The sequence below is a fragment of the Pithys albifrons genome, chromosome 6 (assembly GCF_047495875.1).
Source record: "Pithys albifrons albifrons isolate INPA30051 chromosome 6, PitAlb_v1, whole genome shotgun sequence".
Lineage (NCBI taxonomy): Eukaryota > Metazoa > Chordata > Aves > Passeriformes > Thamnophilidae > Pithys > Pithys albifrons.
This window is the reverse complement of record NC_092463.1, coordinates 15,858,392-15,871,315: the sequence shown is the minus strand read 5'-3', so window position 1 is coordinate 15,871,315 and position 12,924 is coordinate 15,858,392. Positions and strand designations below refer to the sequence as shown.

The 12,924-nt window shown below is 40.3% G+C and overlaps 1 protein-coding gene across 3 annotated transcripts; it reads right to left on the bottom strand.

Moving 5' to 3' along the window:
* Positions 1-2,712: 2,712 nt before the first annotated feature.
* Positions 2,713-12,114, bottom strand: LOC139672888 (alpha-1-antiproteinase 2-like). 3 transcript variants are annotated; one of them, XM_071557606.1, is made up of 6 exons: positions 12,048-12,089; positions 11,186-11,531; positions 6,642-7,307; positions 5,497-5,767; positions 3,559-3,706; positions 2,713-2,966 (listed from the first exon to the last, which is right to left on the bottom strand). In XM_071557606.1, exons 3-6 carry the CDS (start codon positions 7,288-7,290, stop codon positions 2,772-2,774), a joined length of 1,263 nt encoding a protein of 420 aa, XP_071413707.1. In that variant the 5' UTR covers positions 7,291-7,307; positions 11,186-11,531; positions 12,048-12,089; the 3' UTR covers positions 2,713-2,771. The 3 variants fall into 3 exon arrangements, with proteins under 3 accessions (XP_071413707.1, XP_071413709.1, XP_071413706.1); XM_071557608.1 differs by lacking the exon at positions 11,186-11,531 and adding an exon at positions 7,518-7,670 and having other exon boundaries at positions 12,048-12,066; XM_071557605.1 differs by lacking the exon at positions 11,186-11,531 and having other exon boundaries at positions 12,048-12,114.
* Positions 12,115-12,924: the final 810 nt, after the last annotated feature.

Here is a 12,924-nt window from a genome sequence, read left to right as displayed (position 1 = left end):
CAGCAACCCTGTCTTTCTGCCCAGCTTTCCTCGCTCTGCTGTGAATACCCTCAAGACAGTCTGTCAAAGGCAGGGAGCCCTGTTGCCTCTTGTTCTCCATTTTTTGGGAAGGAGGGAAGGAGGATCTGCTGGTGGAGCAGCACCAAAGCTGAGCTGGTAGCAATCACGTCCTGCATGAGCAAACGGTGCCAGCAGGTGGGAGGGATAAAATGTTAGTCTGCAGGAGGGAGAGTGGGAGGCTGTGAAAAAGAGCTGGTGGAGAGAGGAAACGATAAGAGTGGAATAGGGAAAATCTGTTTTGTTGCTTGCAGCAACAAGAGTAGGATTAGCAGAGTAGGACTTGGTGGATGGGGGAGAGAGATGAGAATGGGACACATAGCACAGCGCAGCATGGATGTAGGCAGGGAGCAAGCTGTCTGCTGCTCTTTTGTGCTAAGTGTGGTGCCTACCTCATCTTGACACTGTCTCTGGCAAATCCTGCAGTGAAAAATCACAGCATGATGTCAATACACCAGGAGCTATTTCCTGATGAAGCAAGTCTGGCAGACGACTCCTGGACACTGATCTTGACATTGACAGGAAATACCCTTGGGAATGGCAGACTCAACTCATCACCACCACTCTATTCTCCCATGGCTGGCACACACATACCAGACCACTCACTGTCTCTGTAACCTCCCCAACATATTTTACAAACACAGAGAGATTGTACAGGAGCTGAAGTGAGAGGAGAAGCACAAGCTGTGCAGTGCTAGTTCTTCATGGCAGCATGTCTGCTACTGTACCTCCCTCCTACTGCCCTGTGGGCTTTTTTTCCTGGAATATGTGAGGAAAACAGAATTCCTGCATCCTGCTACTGAAGGGGGCAGATATATGTGAAAGCACCAAAGTAATAAGGGTAGGAAAGGGGGGAATCTCTTTCCAGAATTAAGGATTAACAGCCTGCAAAAGCTGATTTAGCTGATGTGAGAGATTCCCTTCATCTTCACACCTCTCCCAGAACCACACAGAGACAACTTTCTTCCTACTATGCTGTATTTCTATGTTTATGTCCTTATCCACTGCAAAATTACTTAAAAGGGAGTGAGAAATATTCAGTCTTGCACAGATAACTGCATTTGTGGCCTCTGTTTCTTCCACATTTCTTGATGTAAACTGAGAATCACTCCACTAAAATCAATTATGACAGTTTTTCAACCAGTGCAAATTAGCACAGCATTAGGGAATTCAATACATAGCTAAAGATCTCACGTCTGAGCTCTCTCCTCCCTAAACGTTTCACTGTTGCTTTGCTGAATGCCCATTCCTTAGCAGCAATTAACAGTAGGAGTGATAGCGGCTGAGACTGATCCCATGGAGGCTGCAGCCTGCAGCTGTATTTCAGGGAGAAAAGAAACCTTCAAGCTCAGGCAGGGTGCCTTGTTAATTAGAAAGCCACCCAAACAGGTGGAGGAGAGTGTGGGAAGGCACCAGAGATGTATCTACATTTCTGACGCTGTCCTGCCATTGATGCTATGAGTTGTTCATATATTTGTCTATGACGAGACTATCTATTTAGTCAAAAAACACCATCAAGCACCATTCATGAAAGTCAACAGGGGGTATTTACAAGGAACATGGAGCAGAAAGGGGGCTTTCCTCTTGACTGCAGTAGGGAAGACAGTGCTTTGCACCAGACTAATAAATTCACACATACTCTTAATTTCACAGAGAGCACACAAGACCTCGTTGAGGCTGTTAGCTTCTCAAGCCATTTGACTGCTCCCAGTTATTCCCAGTGCCAGGACACCATTTCATCTCCTTCCAAATGCCACAACTTTAGGAAAAGAAGGGGTACTCTTTATGGTACCTGTTGCCAAGGCATGTCCATTGAAAGTGGTTACCAGCCAGCCTTCCAGCTGCCCGATGTTCTATGTAGGTGCCTGTCACCATTCCCTCGGTCAGGAGATGTGTTTTTGAGTGCTTCTTACTTACCTTTTTGGCTGTAAAAGGACAGCATTTGAAATCTCTACAGTTTTCTAGAGCCTCATTATAGGTTTTCCAGAAATCTCAGCTTGTGTAATTGCCATCCAAATACCTCACCTTCCCATTCAGCTACATCCTCCTTCTCATGTGTGATACATGTGTGAGAAATGAGCTACTCCATCTAGGTCTGTCAAACTGGCAGTATATGGCTGAAAATCTTCAGGTTCAAGCAGATTTGATCTTCCTGCTCTTTTGAGCTGCAGGAAGCTCAGGAGAATTTACTACTAGATTAATACCAAGAATGAAAAAATTATTCTGGCACAGAAAGCAGGATTTTTGGTGAAAACAGCTTTTCACATTCCCAGTGCTGTCTCTGTTAGAAACTTCAGTTTCTCATGACCCTGCAATGTTGTCCCATCTCTTGTTTACTTACTTATGGTGAATTACAACTACTTCTGCTTTTTTTTTCAAGAATTTCATATTTTTATCTGCTATTCTGTGTGACAACCACATATTAGAGCAGGAGTCTTCCATTGCAATAAAAATGTTTCTCTCTGAATGCTGGCAAATCTTAGGTCTTTCCTTGACCTTCAGTCAAGTAATTGTTTTACTAGCTGAATTTAAAACTTTTTGCTTCTTTGCTTTTCAGCAAGTGTCATGGTCAGTACCAATAGTTTTTGGTGATGGCATAAAATGAAAACTATTCCTGAAAATGAACAATATACAAGTAGTGCAAATTGAAATAAATCATGTCATTAATTTTCACATCTTTAATCTGTAATAGCAAACAAAATCCATATGTCATTTCAGCTAGTGATAGTGGGGTTAACTATTTTTCCTATAAAGAGTGTACTGTTTGTATCTCTGTCAAATATCAGCATGAGGAAGGGATGGTTGAATTCAATGGTTGGAGGAAGAGATACTGCCATTATTTCAACAGCAGTTGCTGCTGCTGCCTCAGTACCTTTCTCATCAACATCCAGAGAAGCCTTATGAACAACCTAGGAAAAAAGAAAATACAGTCATTATGGGCAGTCAACAGCCACCTGAAGGATGAATCAGACTCCTTTTAAAGCAGCCCTACTTTGAGGCATCTACGGGGAATTGAGTAAAAGGAGAAGAGCTAAATTGTTATAATCATGGCTGCTTAAATGAGGACCAGGATGGAGCTACAAAAATTCCCTAAAAAACCAAAATCCAAAAGATTGGATGAAGTATGAAGATTCCACCTGTAAGCATTTGCATCTCCAAAACTGAGTCTCCAGGGTGGGAAGAACAGTCTGTAGTGTGCCTGGAAGCGTTAGTTGTTCCTCTTGAGTACCCATAGTTTAATGTTCCTCTCATGTTTCAGATACTGCCCAAAAACTCTTGGCCCAATACCAGTCTTGGAAAAAACTAGACATGCAGAAATCTAATCTGATTTCCAGTGTCACTAAGGGCCAAAATCAATTTGTAAAGCTTGCAGGCTGAGACCTGAGTGAGCCCACCTGCAGGCAAGCTGGGAAGCTGGGAGCTGTATTTAGCTGGTGTTCCTGGAGGGTTTTTCCTCCATGTTTGTGAAAGAAAGGGCAAGGCCAACTGCCACTGACTTACTTTGGAAATCTTCAGGTCTGGGGTTCCAGTGATGCCAGAGAGATCTGCCTGGTTGGTGAACACATCCACAATTCCCATCTTTCTAAGGGCGTTACTTATTTCATAGCTCCCAGAAATAGAAAATTTGGGGAAGTAGAGGCTCATAAGGCTGTTAGGTAGAAAACAAACATAGAGGGGATTGAGAAGGATTTTTCACTAACATAAATGATGGTGAGAAAGCTGTGTAATTCCTGTGAGTGCCAAGCCCCAGGCATTGGTACCCTGAAAGTACAATGAGCACTAATTCAATTGCTAGTGCTTCTCTTGGTTATAAAAGCACTATCATTCTTAATAATAATAATAGTAAACATAATAGTGTTTATCTGTTTTGGTTCAGGAAATTTGAGAGCACTCTGCTAAGCAGGACAATACCAAGAGCCCCTCTTAACAGGCAGAGAAGATGAGGGGCAGAGGTGACAGCCCACATTGCTCAAGAAGGTTGAGAGCTGAAGTGAAATCCTGGCAAAGTCTGCTTGCATAGAAGCATAGCAAACCACAGAACTTCAAAGCAAAGAAGTATTTTTGGCATAACTGTGGCATTCGGCATGGCTCCAGGAAAGGTCTGTGCCCTGCTGCCTGCACTTTTGGATGCCATGTCCTCTAATTGCCTTGCTCCTGTGGGCTGGCCATGATCAAGTTTGCCTTTGACTGTGAGCTATCTGTACGCAGCTCCTGCTTAGGGTGCTTCCTGTTGGATTTCTTTTCATATACTGTACAGGGATCCTCAGAGCATCGAAATCACCTATAGCACCAGTAGTTCAAGTCTTTTTGTTGTCTTGCCCAAAGACAACCTGGGTTGAATAGCAAAACAGAGGGGATCCAAACTGCACTGCTGTAGCCTTTATGTGGTACTGCCCAGTGCACTAGAAGAGGATGGAGCCAAGTGTATTAGCACTGGCCTCAACATAACTGAAGAATAGAAATTGCCATTTGATTCTTGCAGTTTCTTTCATGAAGAATTTATTCCTATGTTGAATGAACTTGCACCACAAATTCATTTAGACAAATATTTTCCTGATATTGCAGCTGAGAATGATAAATGTTTATTTTTGATATTTGAAGTATCATATTATTAGTTTATATCCAATTTGCTACCCATTATGTTTTCACTAACTGTGCTGGTATTTCTATGATGATACACTGGTATACAGGGGTGTGAACTGCACAGCTTTATTAGTTGTGAATCAGAGCACAGCTTGGTAAATTAAGCATGTATTAGCCTGATATTACTCATCTGCTGTTGCTAAGGCCTCTTCTGTCCCAGACAAACAAGGCTGTAAAATGGGTTAGCTGATGTTAATGTCAATAGCTGAAGCTAACAGAACCTCATTAGATTTTTACAGTTTCAAAACAAAATGCCAGAAAATCAGGACATCCACAATAATCACTTGCCTGTTCTAACGACTGCTGAGCACTGTATTGTTCTTGTAAGGAAGATATTTATGTAGGACATATTATATATGTATGCATTACTACAAACTGTTTAAGTTATTATTTAAGGTTTAGACTTATGCCTGAATTATGGTGTGCCAGTGACATGTGAGAAGTAAAGCACATTATCTGAAATCTCAATATGGAAGACTTGCCTTAAAATTGCCAACATTCCACTGAGTTAACGCAGTATTTTAGAAACACCAATCTAGGCTTGCCATTCAGGACTCATGGAAGCCCATCACGATGCTCTCTGCTCTGGTTGGAAGAGCAGCAAGTCACTCAGGCATCAACAAAAGAATAGTTAAATACCAACCAGCTGCAAGATTTTTACTGCTAGGGCAAACAAGCCAAAAGTAAGTCACTCACTTCCCTGAATCACCAACTTCATAGTATTTGCATTCCCCCCCCCCCAAAAAAAAATACTATAAATTTAGGTGCCACTTTAGCTGACTGGCAGAAGATTACCTCTGGAAGAGATGGTCTGACCATTTCTGGATGATTTCCTTCTCCAGTGTTTGCTCTAACTCATTAATTTTCCCTTTTGCTGGCAGAACCAGAAATGCAGTAGCACTCCCATTATAATGCAGTCGTACCACAGTGCATGACAGCTCCTCATCAAAATAGAAGTCAAATCTGCCCGTTTGGTACATCATAGGGACTTTCACAGTAGTTTCAGCATCCACAAAGAACTCTCTTTCTTCGGTATGCTCTGGTTTGAAAGGCTTTTCCCAGTTGCCTGATACAAAGAAGGAGAATTTAACTGAATATCCCAAGTTCTGTCCCATCATAGATTAAATTTTATTTAGCTAGTAATATTATTCATCTATTCCTCCGTATGTTAAATACAGACCTTTCAAACATAATACTTTACAATGTGTGTCACAGTAAGGAAAAAATCTTTCCCCTGGTCAAAAGAGTGCATTGGATTCCAGTTTCACTTTATGTTTTCAGATGCCAATAATGAAATAATTAGATATTTTCTTTGTACCATTTAGGTGATCTAAGTGGCCTTTCTGTAAACATCATCTGTGTACTCATGTACTGTGTACATTAATTTCTGTTGATTTTAATCATAAGCCTCAATTTGTAGATGTGTTACATCTGGTTTAAGAGCATATCATCTAACCCACATCAGAAACGCACAATGTTTTCACTTTGTTCCTTAAAATGTTCTTCTCTGTTCATCACTAGCTTCTTCCATATATAAATGCTAGTGTATATATAAAAGACTCTGACATGGGAAAAAAAAGGAACATATAGTAAATTAGGCCATTGAATCATGCATACTTTTATGAGTCTCTGTGCCTTCACTGAAAATTAGAAGAACATGGGGCAGTTGGAGTTACGGTTAAACCCATGAACACGCACTCAGGCTGCACAGGAGGCTGTGGCTTGGAGTATGGCTCCTGGAGCAGTCACACAACCAAGCCTGTGTGGGCTCCAGCTGTGTCCCCATGCCAAGCAGGGTCCTGTCACCTCTCTTCCACCTCCAGTATGGCACTACCAAAGAGCATTTGAAATTTTTCCCAGACCAGTTTTCAAGTGAGGTAGCTGACATTATGGATGTTGATAAGAATGAGTAGTGTGAATGCGAACCCTAGAGGACTCACCTTTAAAGAAAACAAAGCTAGCCAGAAACATTATAGTCTGTGGATCCATGTCCTTGACCAAATTAGTAATTTTCCCGTGTGTTTTCCTCTCTATATAATCATTGATCTGCGTTTCAGCTTCTGTGGGACTGTTAAAATCAGTGGCAAAAGCCTCCAGCTGATACAGAGCTTTGGCATCATCTAAAAACTTTTTTAGAGGTTTCAGCTTCTCTGTTACAAAGATGGCATTCCCCATGTTGAGCTGGACCCCACCCTCGGGATGGCTCAGCATGTGGATTAGGTTATGGAAGCCTTCATGTATCTCTTTCTCCTGAATCTCTGTAAGGTTGAAGGCGAGTCCTTCCAGAATCTGAGTCTGAGTGGCTGATCTAGCCCCTAGGGCCAGCATCGCCAATGCACTGGAGATGCTTACAGGAGAGAAGAAAATGTTCTTATTAGGTGCCTCCAGTGTAATCTCTTTAAAAAAATGGAATGCAAAGTCAGCATTGTTTGGCACAAGTTTGAGGCAAGCAATTGCTTCCCCTCCATGATGCATGTGGTGATCATGTTCATGTGGATCATGTCCATTGTGGGCACTGGGTGGGAGCTGACTACAGGCAACAGCATGAAACCCAGCCAGTAGCAAACTTAGGCAGAATGTGGCCTTCATCTTCTTGTATTAAAATCCTATGAAAAAAAGGGAGAAGATATTACTAAGTTAAGTAAGTTAAATAAGTAGAAATAGTTATTCTGTCATTACCACTGAATGAAACATCTTATCTCTTTCTTTTGTCCTCAGTTTCCATGTTCTCCAATTCTTGCCAGAATTTATTTTTATTTTTCCAGGCCTCCTGACAAGTGTCCGCCAACTCTTTCTGCCACCCCCACCCTATTTACCTGCAAAGACAAAATTCAGCATGGATTAGTTGAATACACAGCACCCTCAGCAGGCCAGAGAATGGAGCATATCCCACCAGAAAACACACCATGGCTGATCACTGCAAGGCTGCAGTACCACTGTGCTTCTGATGCTAATCGTCTGAATAATTCCTGGAAAAGTCATCATAGAAGAGGTCTGGATGTTTTGGGAGTAAAGGAAGAAAGAGGAAATCCCTGCAAGTGAGCAACATTAGAAAGATCTTCTTCCTGCCTATTTTCTCAAATAGAATTTGAGAAAATAGGCAGGAAGGAGATCTTTAAATAAATATTTGGTCAGATGATAAGGCAACCTATTTCAAGAAAGGAGAAATAGCAGTGGCTGTTCTTCAACAGCAAATCAAACCCCTACTTCTCTAAGAAATAGGTGGTTTGGTTGGGTTTTTTCCCCTAGTTTTTTGTTTTGTTTTGTTTTTATTTTCTGAATAGAAATAATATAATGCTTTAAATAAGAACCTGAATCTATGTGTTGTCTCTTCATGGATCAACATTTTCAGCATAACAAAAACAGTCAATGTCATTAAAAATGAACAAGGCCTTATTTTTATCAGATGCTCTACTGGGCAAAGGGCAATATGTTTATCAATGAGTTATGCTTGACTGTGGTAGCTACATTTCATTGCATAGCTGATACCCTGCACTGTGTAAGCACTTATAAAGGGACCTTGGAAGTGAGGATATGAATATCCAAATAGACCTCATTTCAGAGGAGGAATCTAGGGCAAAGAAATGGTAAAAGTGTTGTAAAGGATTCAGGGAGATAATGAGCCAGATTTGCTGAAATTGTGAGAGACATATTACACCAATTGCACCTTTCATCTCTGGCATGATTTAACTTGACTGTCATCAACAAGTGCAATGCTTACAGTCCTGCTTTCTTTATAACATCAGAGGGAACAATTTGCATTAGTAGCTGAATATCCACTTACAGTTAGACTCATAAGAATAACAAAATATTTTCAAGCTATAATCAAATAGTCAAACATTTACATGTTTGTTGTAAGTAATTCTAAAAAGTAGGCCTATTTGCAATAACATCTACTGTGCTACTGGCAAGTGTTGAGAACTATAAGGGTTCTTGGTAACTACATTTGCAATTACTGTGCACAGTAGTTTTAAATTATAGTTTGGTCTCCTCTGATTTTGGCATTGAAATGATACTTCTGAATATATCTAGCCACTTGTAACTCAGCATAAGAGCTCCAGTTCTGAATATTTAAAATTGCTATCAGTGAGCCAATGTATTCATCAGACTTTGAAATCAACTCCCAGACAAAAGCATCAGGGATCTCTGGATAAATTATTTACTATGAACTATTTACTCAGCTACAGTCATAATTTATTAAGAGTAACATGAATACCAAAATCTGAAACATTTCACTTTAAATATAAGTTGCCACCTGTTCTCTATCTCATCACATTTAATATTTATTACAAACTAAAGCAGATACATTTTTTTTCTATGTACATTTCAAACTACAAATTTCTATTTATTCGAAATGTAAAGTAGACAGGGTATTTAACTGACTGGACCTCAAAATTATGGCTAATGGATATAGCATGCGTTTTCTGTAAGGGTTCTGTAAAATATTGGTTACAGTTTTCTGAAGGCTATTTTCCCTATCCTGATATTTTTGCTCTATGTAGTTATGACATGTTCACATCTTGTAGTTAATTTATGCACTTTCATGGAATTAATTTCTTCTTATAACAGCTCTGAATTAACAGATAATTAAATACAATCTGAATCTGAATCATCCATCTGTTGCTCAGTACTGGCCAATCACAAACAATCAAGAATCATGAGTCAGTCCTCACAAAAATCTTGATAATGGTTGGTTTTAAAAGCATAAGATTGTAAGAGACTTGGAGCTGCAGTTTGTAGAGATCTTTTTTTGTTGTTTAAGCCTTGAAGGCACAACTGGCCTACTCCATTAGTCCCTTTGAAACTTAAAGGTGCTTTCATAATTTACAACCTCTGAGCCTTTAGAATATCATTGGAGATTGTTTTTATACTTAATACTTAGTATTTCATATGATATTATTGTGGCTTGTAGGTTAGTAGGTGGTTGATCAGTGACGAACTAACATCAGAGACCCTTTCAGCATGAAACAGAAGATACAGATTCTCATATGGTCTTAATGATTGAAGGATTTTCCTACAAAACATACTTGCTAATGATTTATTAGAAAACAAAGATCTGAGAACCTGTACTATAAAGCCTTTTAGGAATTCCCTATCTAGAGGAGCTAAATTTGCAGAAAGCTTTCTATTTTAAGACGTTTACTTGTATCATCTCCAGAAAATTCATCCATCAATACAGCAATAAAGGCAAAAAGCACTTCAATTCTAATTCCAAATCTACTTTGACTTCTTGAATAGCCTGGAAGGAAACATGTTTAGTTCTGCCTCTTTTCTTCTCTTTGTGTGTGTTACAATGACAATGTATTTGTGGTATTCAAGAATAGGTTGCTTTAAAGAAGAGCTTTTAATCAAACAAGAGCATGCCAACACTTGGAGGACAGTGTTTTCAGCAATTTGTAGTAGACTTGGTGATAACACTTGCTGAATATATTACCCCTTCCCTACCATATGATCATACTTACCATGCAACTCAGAAAGAAAATGGACAACACTGGGTTTAGCTGAAGTTACCCTAGAATAATTCCACCAGAAAACCTGGAAGTGAGCTGGATAGAGTTTTCTGAATGACAGAACTTGCTTCTTTGTGGATATGGCTAATTTTCCATTTTGGGGCTGATTTTATCTTTGATTTGGAGACACAATTCTGAAGACAACTTTCTGTCTTTAGAGTCCCATGTAATATTCCAGGAGATGAATATTCATCCCATATTTCTCCCATAAGGGGTCCTCGTGGTGATCTCATTTCAGAAAGCATGAAAATTTGCACTACTCAAAAACATATGCAGGCATGAAATAGAAAAGCTGTTTGCTCACCAGATGGTGCTGCTACCCTCCTGATTGTTTCTGTATGAGGGAATATGAGAAATTTGTTTCCTGAAAGCTGCATTTTGGGGGCACCATGCACAACAATGCATGGCACCACAACCACCAGTAGTATCTGCTGAACTAATATCAGCTACTCAGAAACATATCCAACAAAATCACCAAGCACAGAGAAAAACACAAAAGAAAGACTTGACTAGCCATATCTGTATGTGAGAACATAACCTCAAAATCCTGATGTCTAGGACCACCTTTTCAAAGGAGCACCACAAACTCACATGTGCTTTCCTGGCTGGTCCGAAAGCTCTCTGTATACTTCATTATATGCACCTGGACATGCTGAAAGCCTATTCCAGACAGATCATCTAGACATTTACTTCTCATTCAGAGTTTTGATGCCTATATGCCTGAAGCACCTGGAAAGATTGCAAACATAAGCTAAGGGCATTGGATTCTTCAGAGAATCCAGCTGCTGTGAGTATTTAATTAAAAGTAAATCTTTTTGCAGGAGAAACATGGAAGGCAAGCTTACTTTATCCTCCAGAAATGTATGTAACTGTTCATCGAGCCCTTTCCTGCTTTTTCTATCTTCTGTAAGTCAACTTAGCATGGGAGAACTCACTCAGAGGGTGGCATCAACCACTTCTAGGCCTCCTTTTACCTGGAAACATGTGAACAGGAGCTCTCACTCTCCTACCAGGCCACTGCAAGTATTTGCTGTTGAACCGGAGTTACTGAATACACGCAGGCATAAAGCATCACTTAGGCCAGAGGATAAAAAGGTAGATGAAAAAGAATGAGTGCAGTCAGTAGGGCAGTCAGGTGGTACAGAGGAGATTTTTTTCTGTCTGCAAGCACAGATCAGACCAGGTTCTCAGTTTCTACTTTTCAGTGTACACCTGACCACAGCCCAGTCTCTGGCTCATTGGACATGTTGACCTCACTGTGATCTTCACTCCCTTGAGCATGTGAAATTCATGATTTTCTCTCCTTCCCTCTCAAAGGTCCTGTAATCAGATGATTAACACAATAATGCCTCATCTAAAAGGGAAGCAGGTAATAGATATAACATTCCCTAAGCAAAGGTATTTCTTTTAGACCTTCAGTATAAAAATCAGCAGAATTACTTCAAAAGAATCACCAATACATTAAAAAACACAGCTATAAGAATCCACCCTCAGGCTTTTAATGGAGCAGAGCTTATTTCTTCTAGCAGGAGGTACATCAGGGAAAGTCCCACTTCTAGGATTTGCTGGCTCCAGAGACCACCTTTCTTTCCTGCAAGGCAACTAGACACTCTGCTCTGGCTTTCAGATTCTTACTCCTGTCATCCACCTGACAATATGTAAGCAACTTATTGCCTCAGTTGTGATGCCTATGTCCTTTATATCCTGCTGACTCAATAAAAGCCCCCCTATCTAGGACAGATTTCAATACAAGATAAAAAGATTTAAAATCAATTGCCTGCAACATGAGGACACACTTTTGAAGTCTCTATAGGAAGGAAAAAAACCACTACTTACAGCAGCTTCCAAGGATCCTGCTGTCTTCACCAGGACTACCCTGAAGCTCCCTCTCTTATTTATACTGTTAAATAGCATTATGAAAGCAAAATGTCCTCTAGAAAACATTAACCAGGGCAGACGAGTATTATTACTTTAGGAATGGTGCAGAGTAAACAGTGAAGACAATTTTTTGGGGCAGGAACCTGATTTCTGCTGTAAATGCATGGCCAAACTCTGCCTTTGCTTAGAACAACCATAGGAGTTTTTCTGCATTTCTACATATTCTTCTGCTGGGAATCCAACTACCCACTCTAGCAAATAATCCACATGCATCGTTAACTTCTGTAAACTGCATGACTTCATACAGTAGAAGTACTGAAGTGAGTAAAATTAAACATATACATAATATTAGTCATGAGCCTAAGGAAAAGACAGCTGGATGCATGCTGCAGCCACATATCAATTTAGTATTTTGCACAGAGATATTTTGTTTCCTTTACACCAGACTTATTAGCTTTCATTTGGCATGGTTTTTTGTAAATGTTACACTATTTCTTAATTATCTAAATTGCATTAATACTGGCCAATTACTGGGAACATCACTAGTTATCTTAAAATTGAAGATGCAGTGCTGATGTTTGTAGTGGCTGAGGGTTGCTTTAGGGATGGCAGCATGATGGCAGAGATGGGCATTCAGGAGCCCCTGGTACCAAGCACACCTCCACCAGATTGCTATCACCTGGTACCTCATGCAGCAATGGACTGAAGGATGAACTGTTGCCTTGTGGTCCAAAAGTGTGAGCTGGCACAAGGTGGAAATACTGCCAAAAGGCAGGGAAGACAGCGGTAGGCCAGCACACCAGAACATGCTTTCACACAGAGGTGGACCCATGTG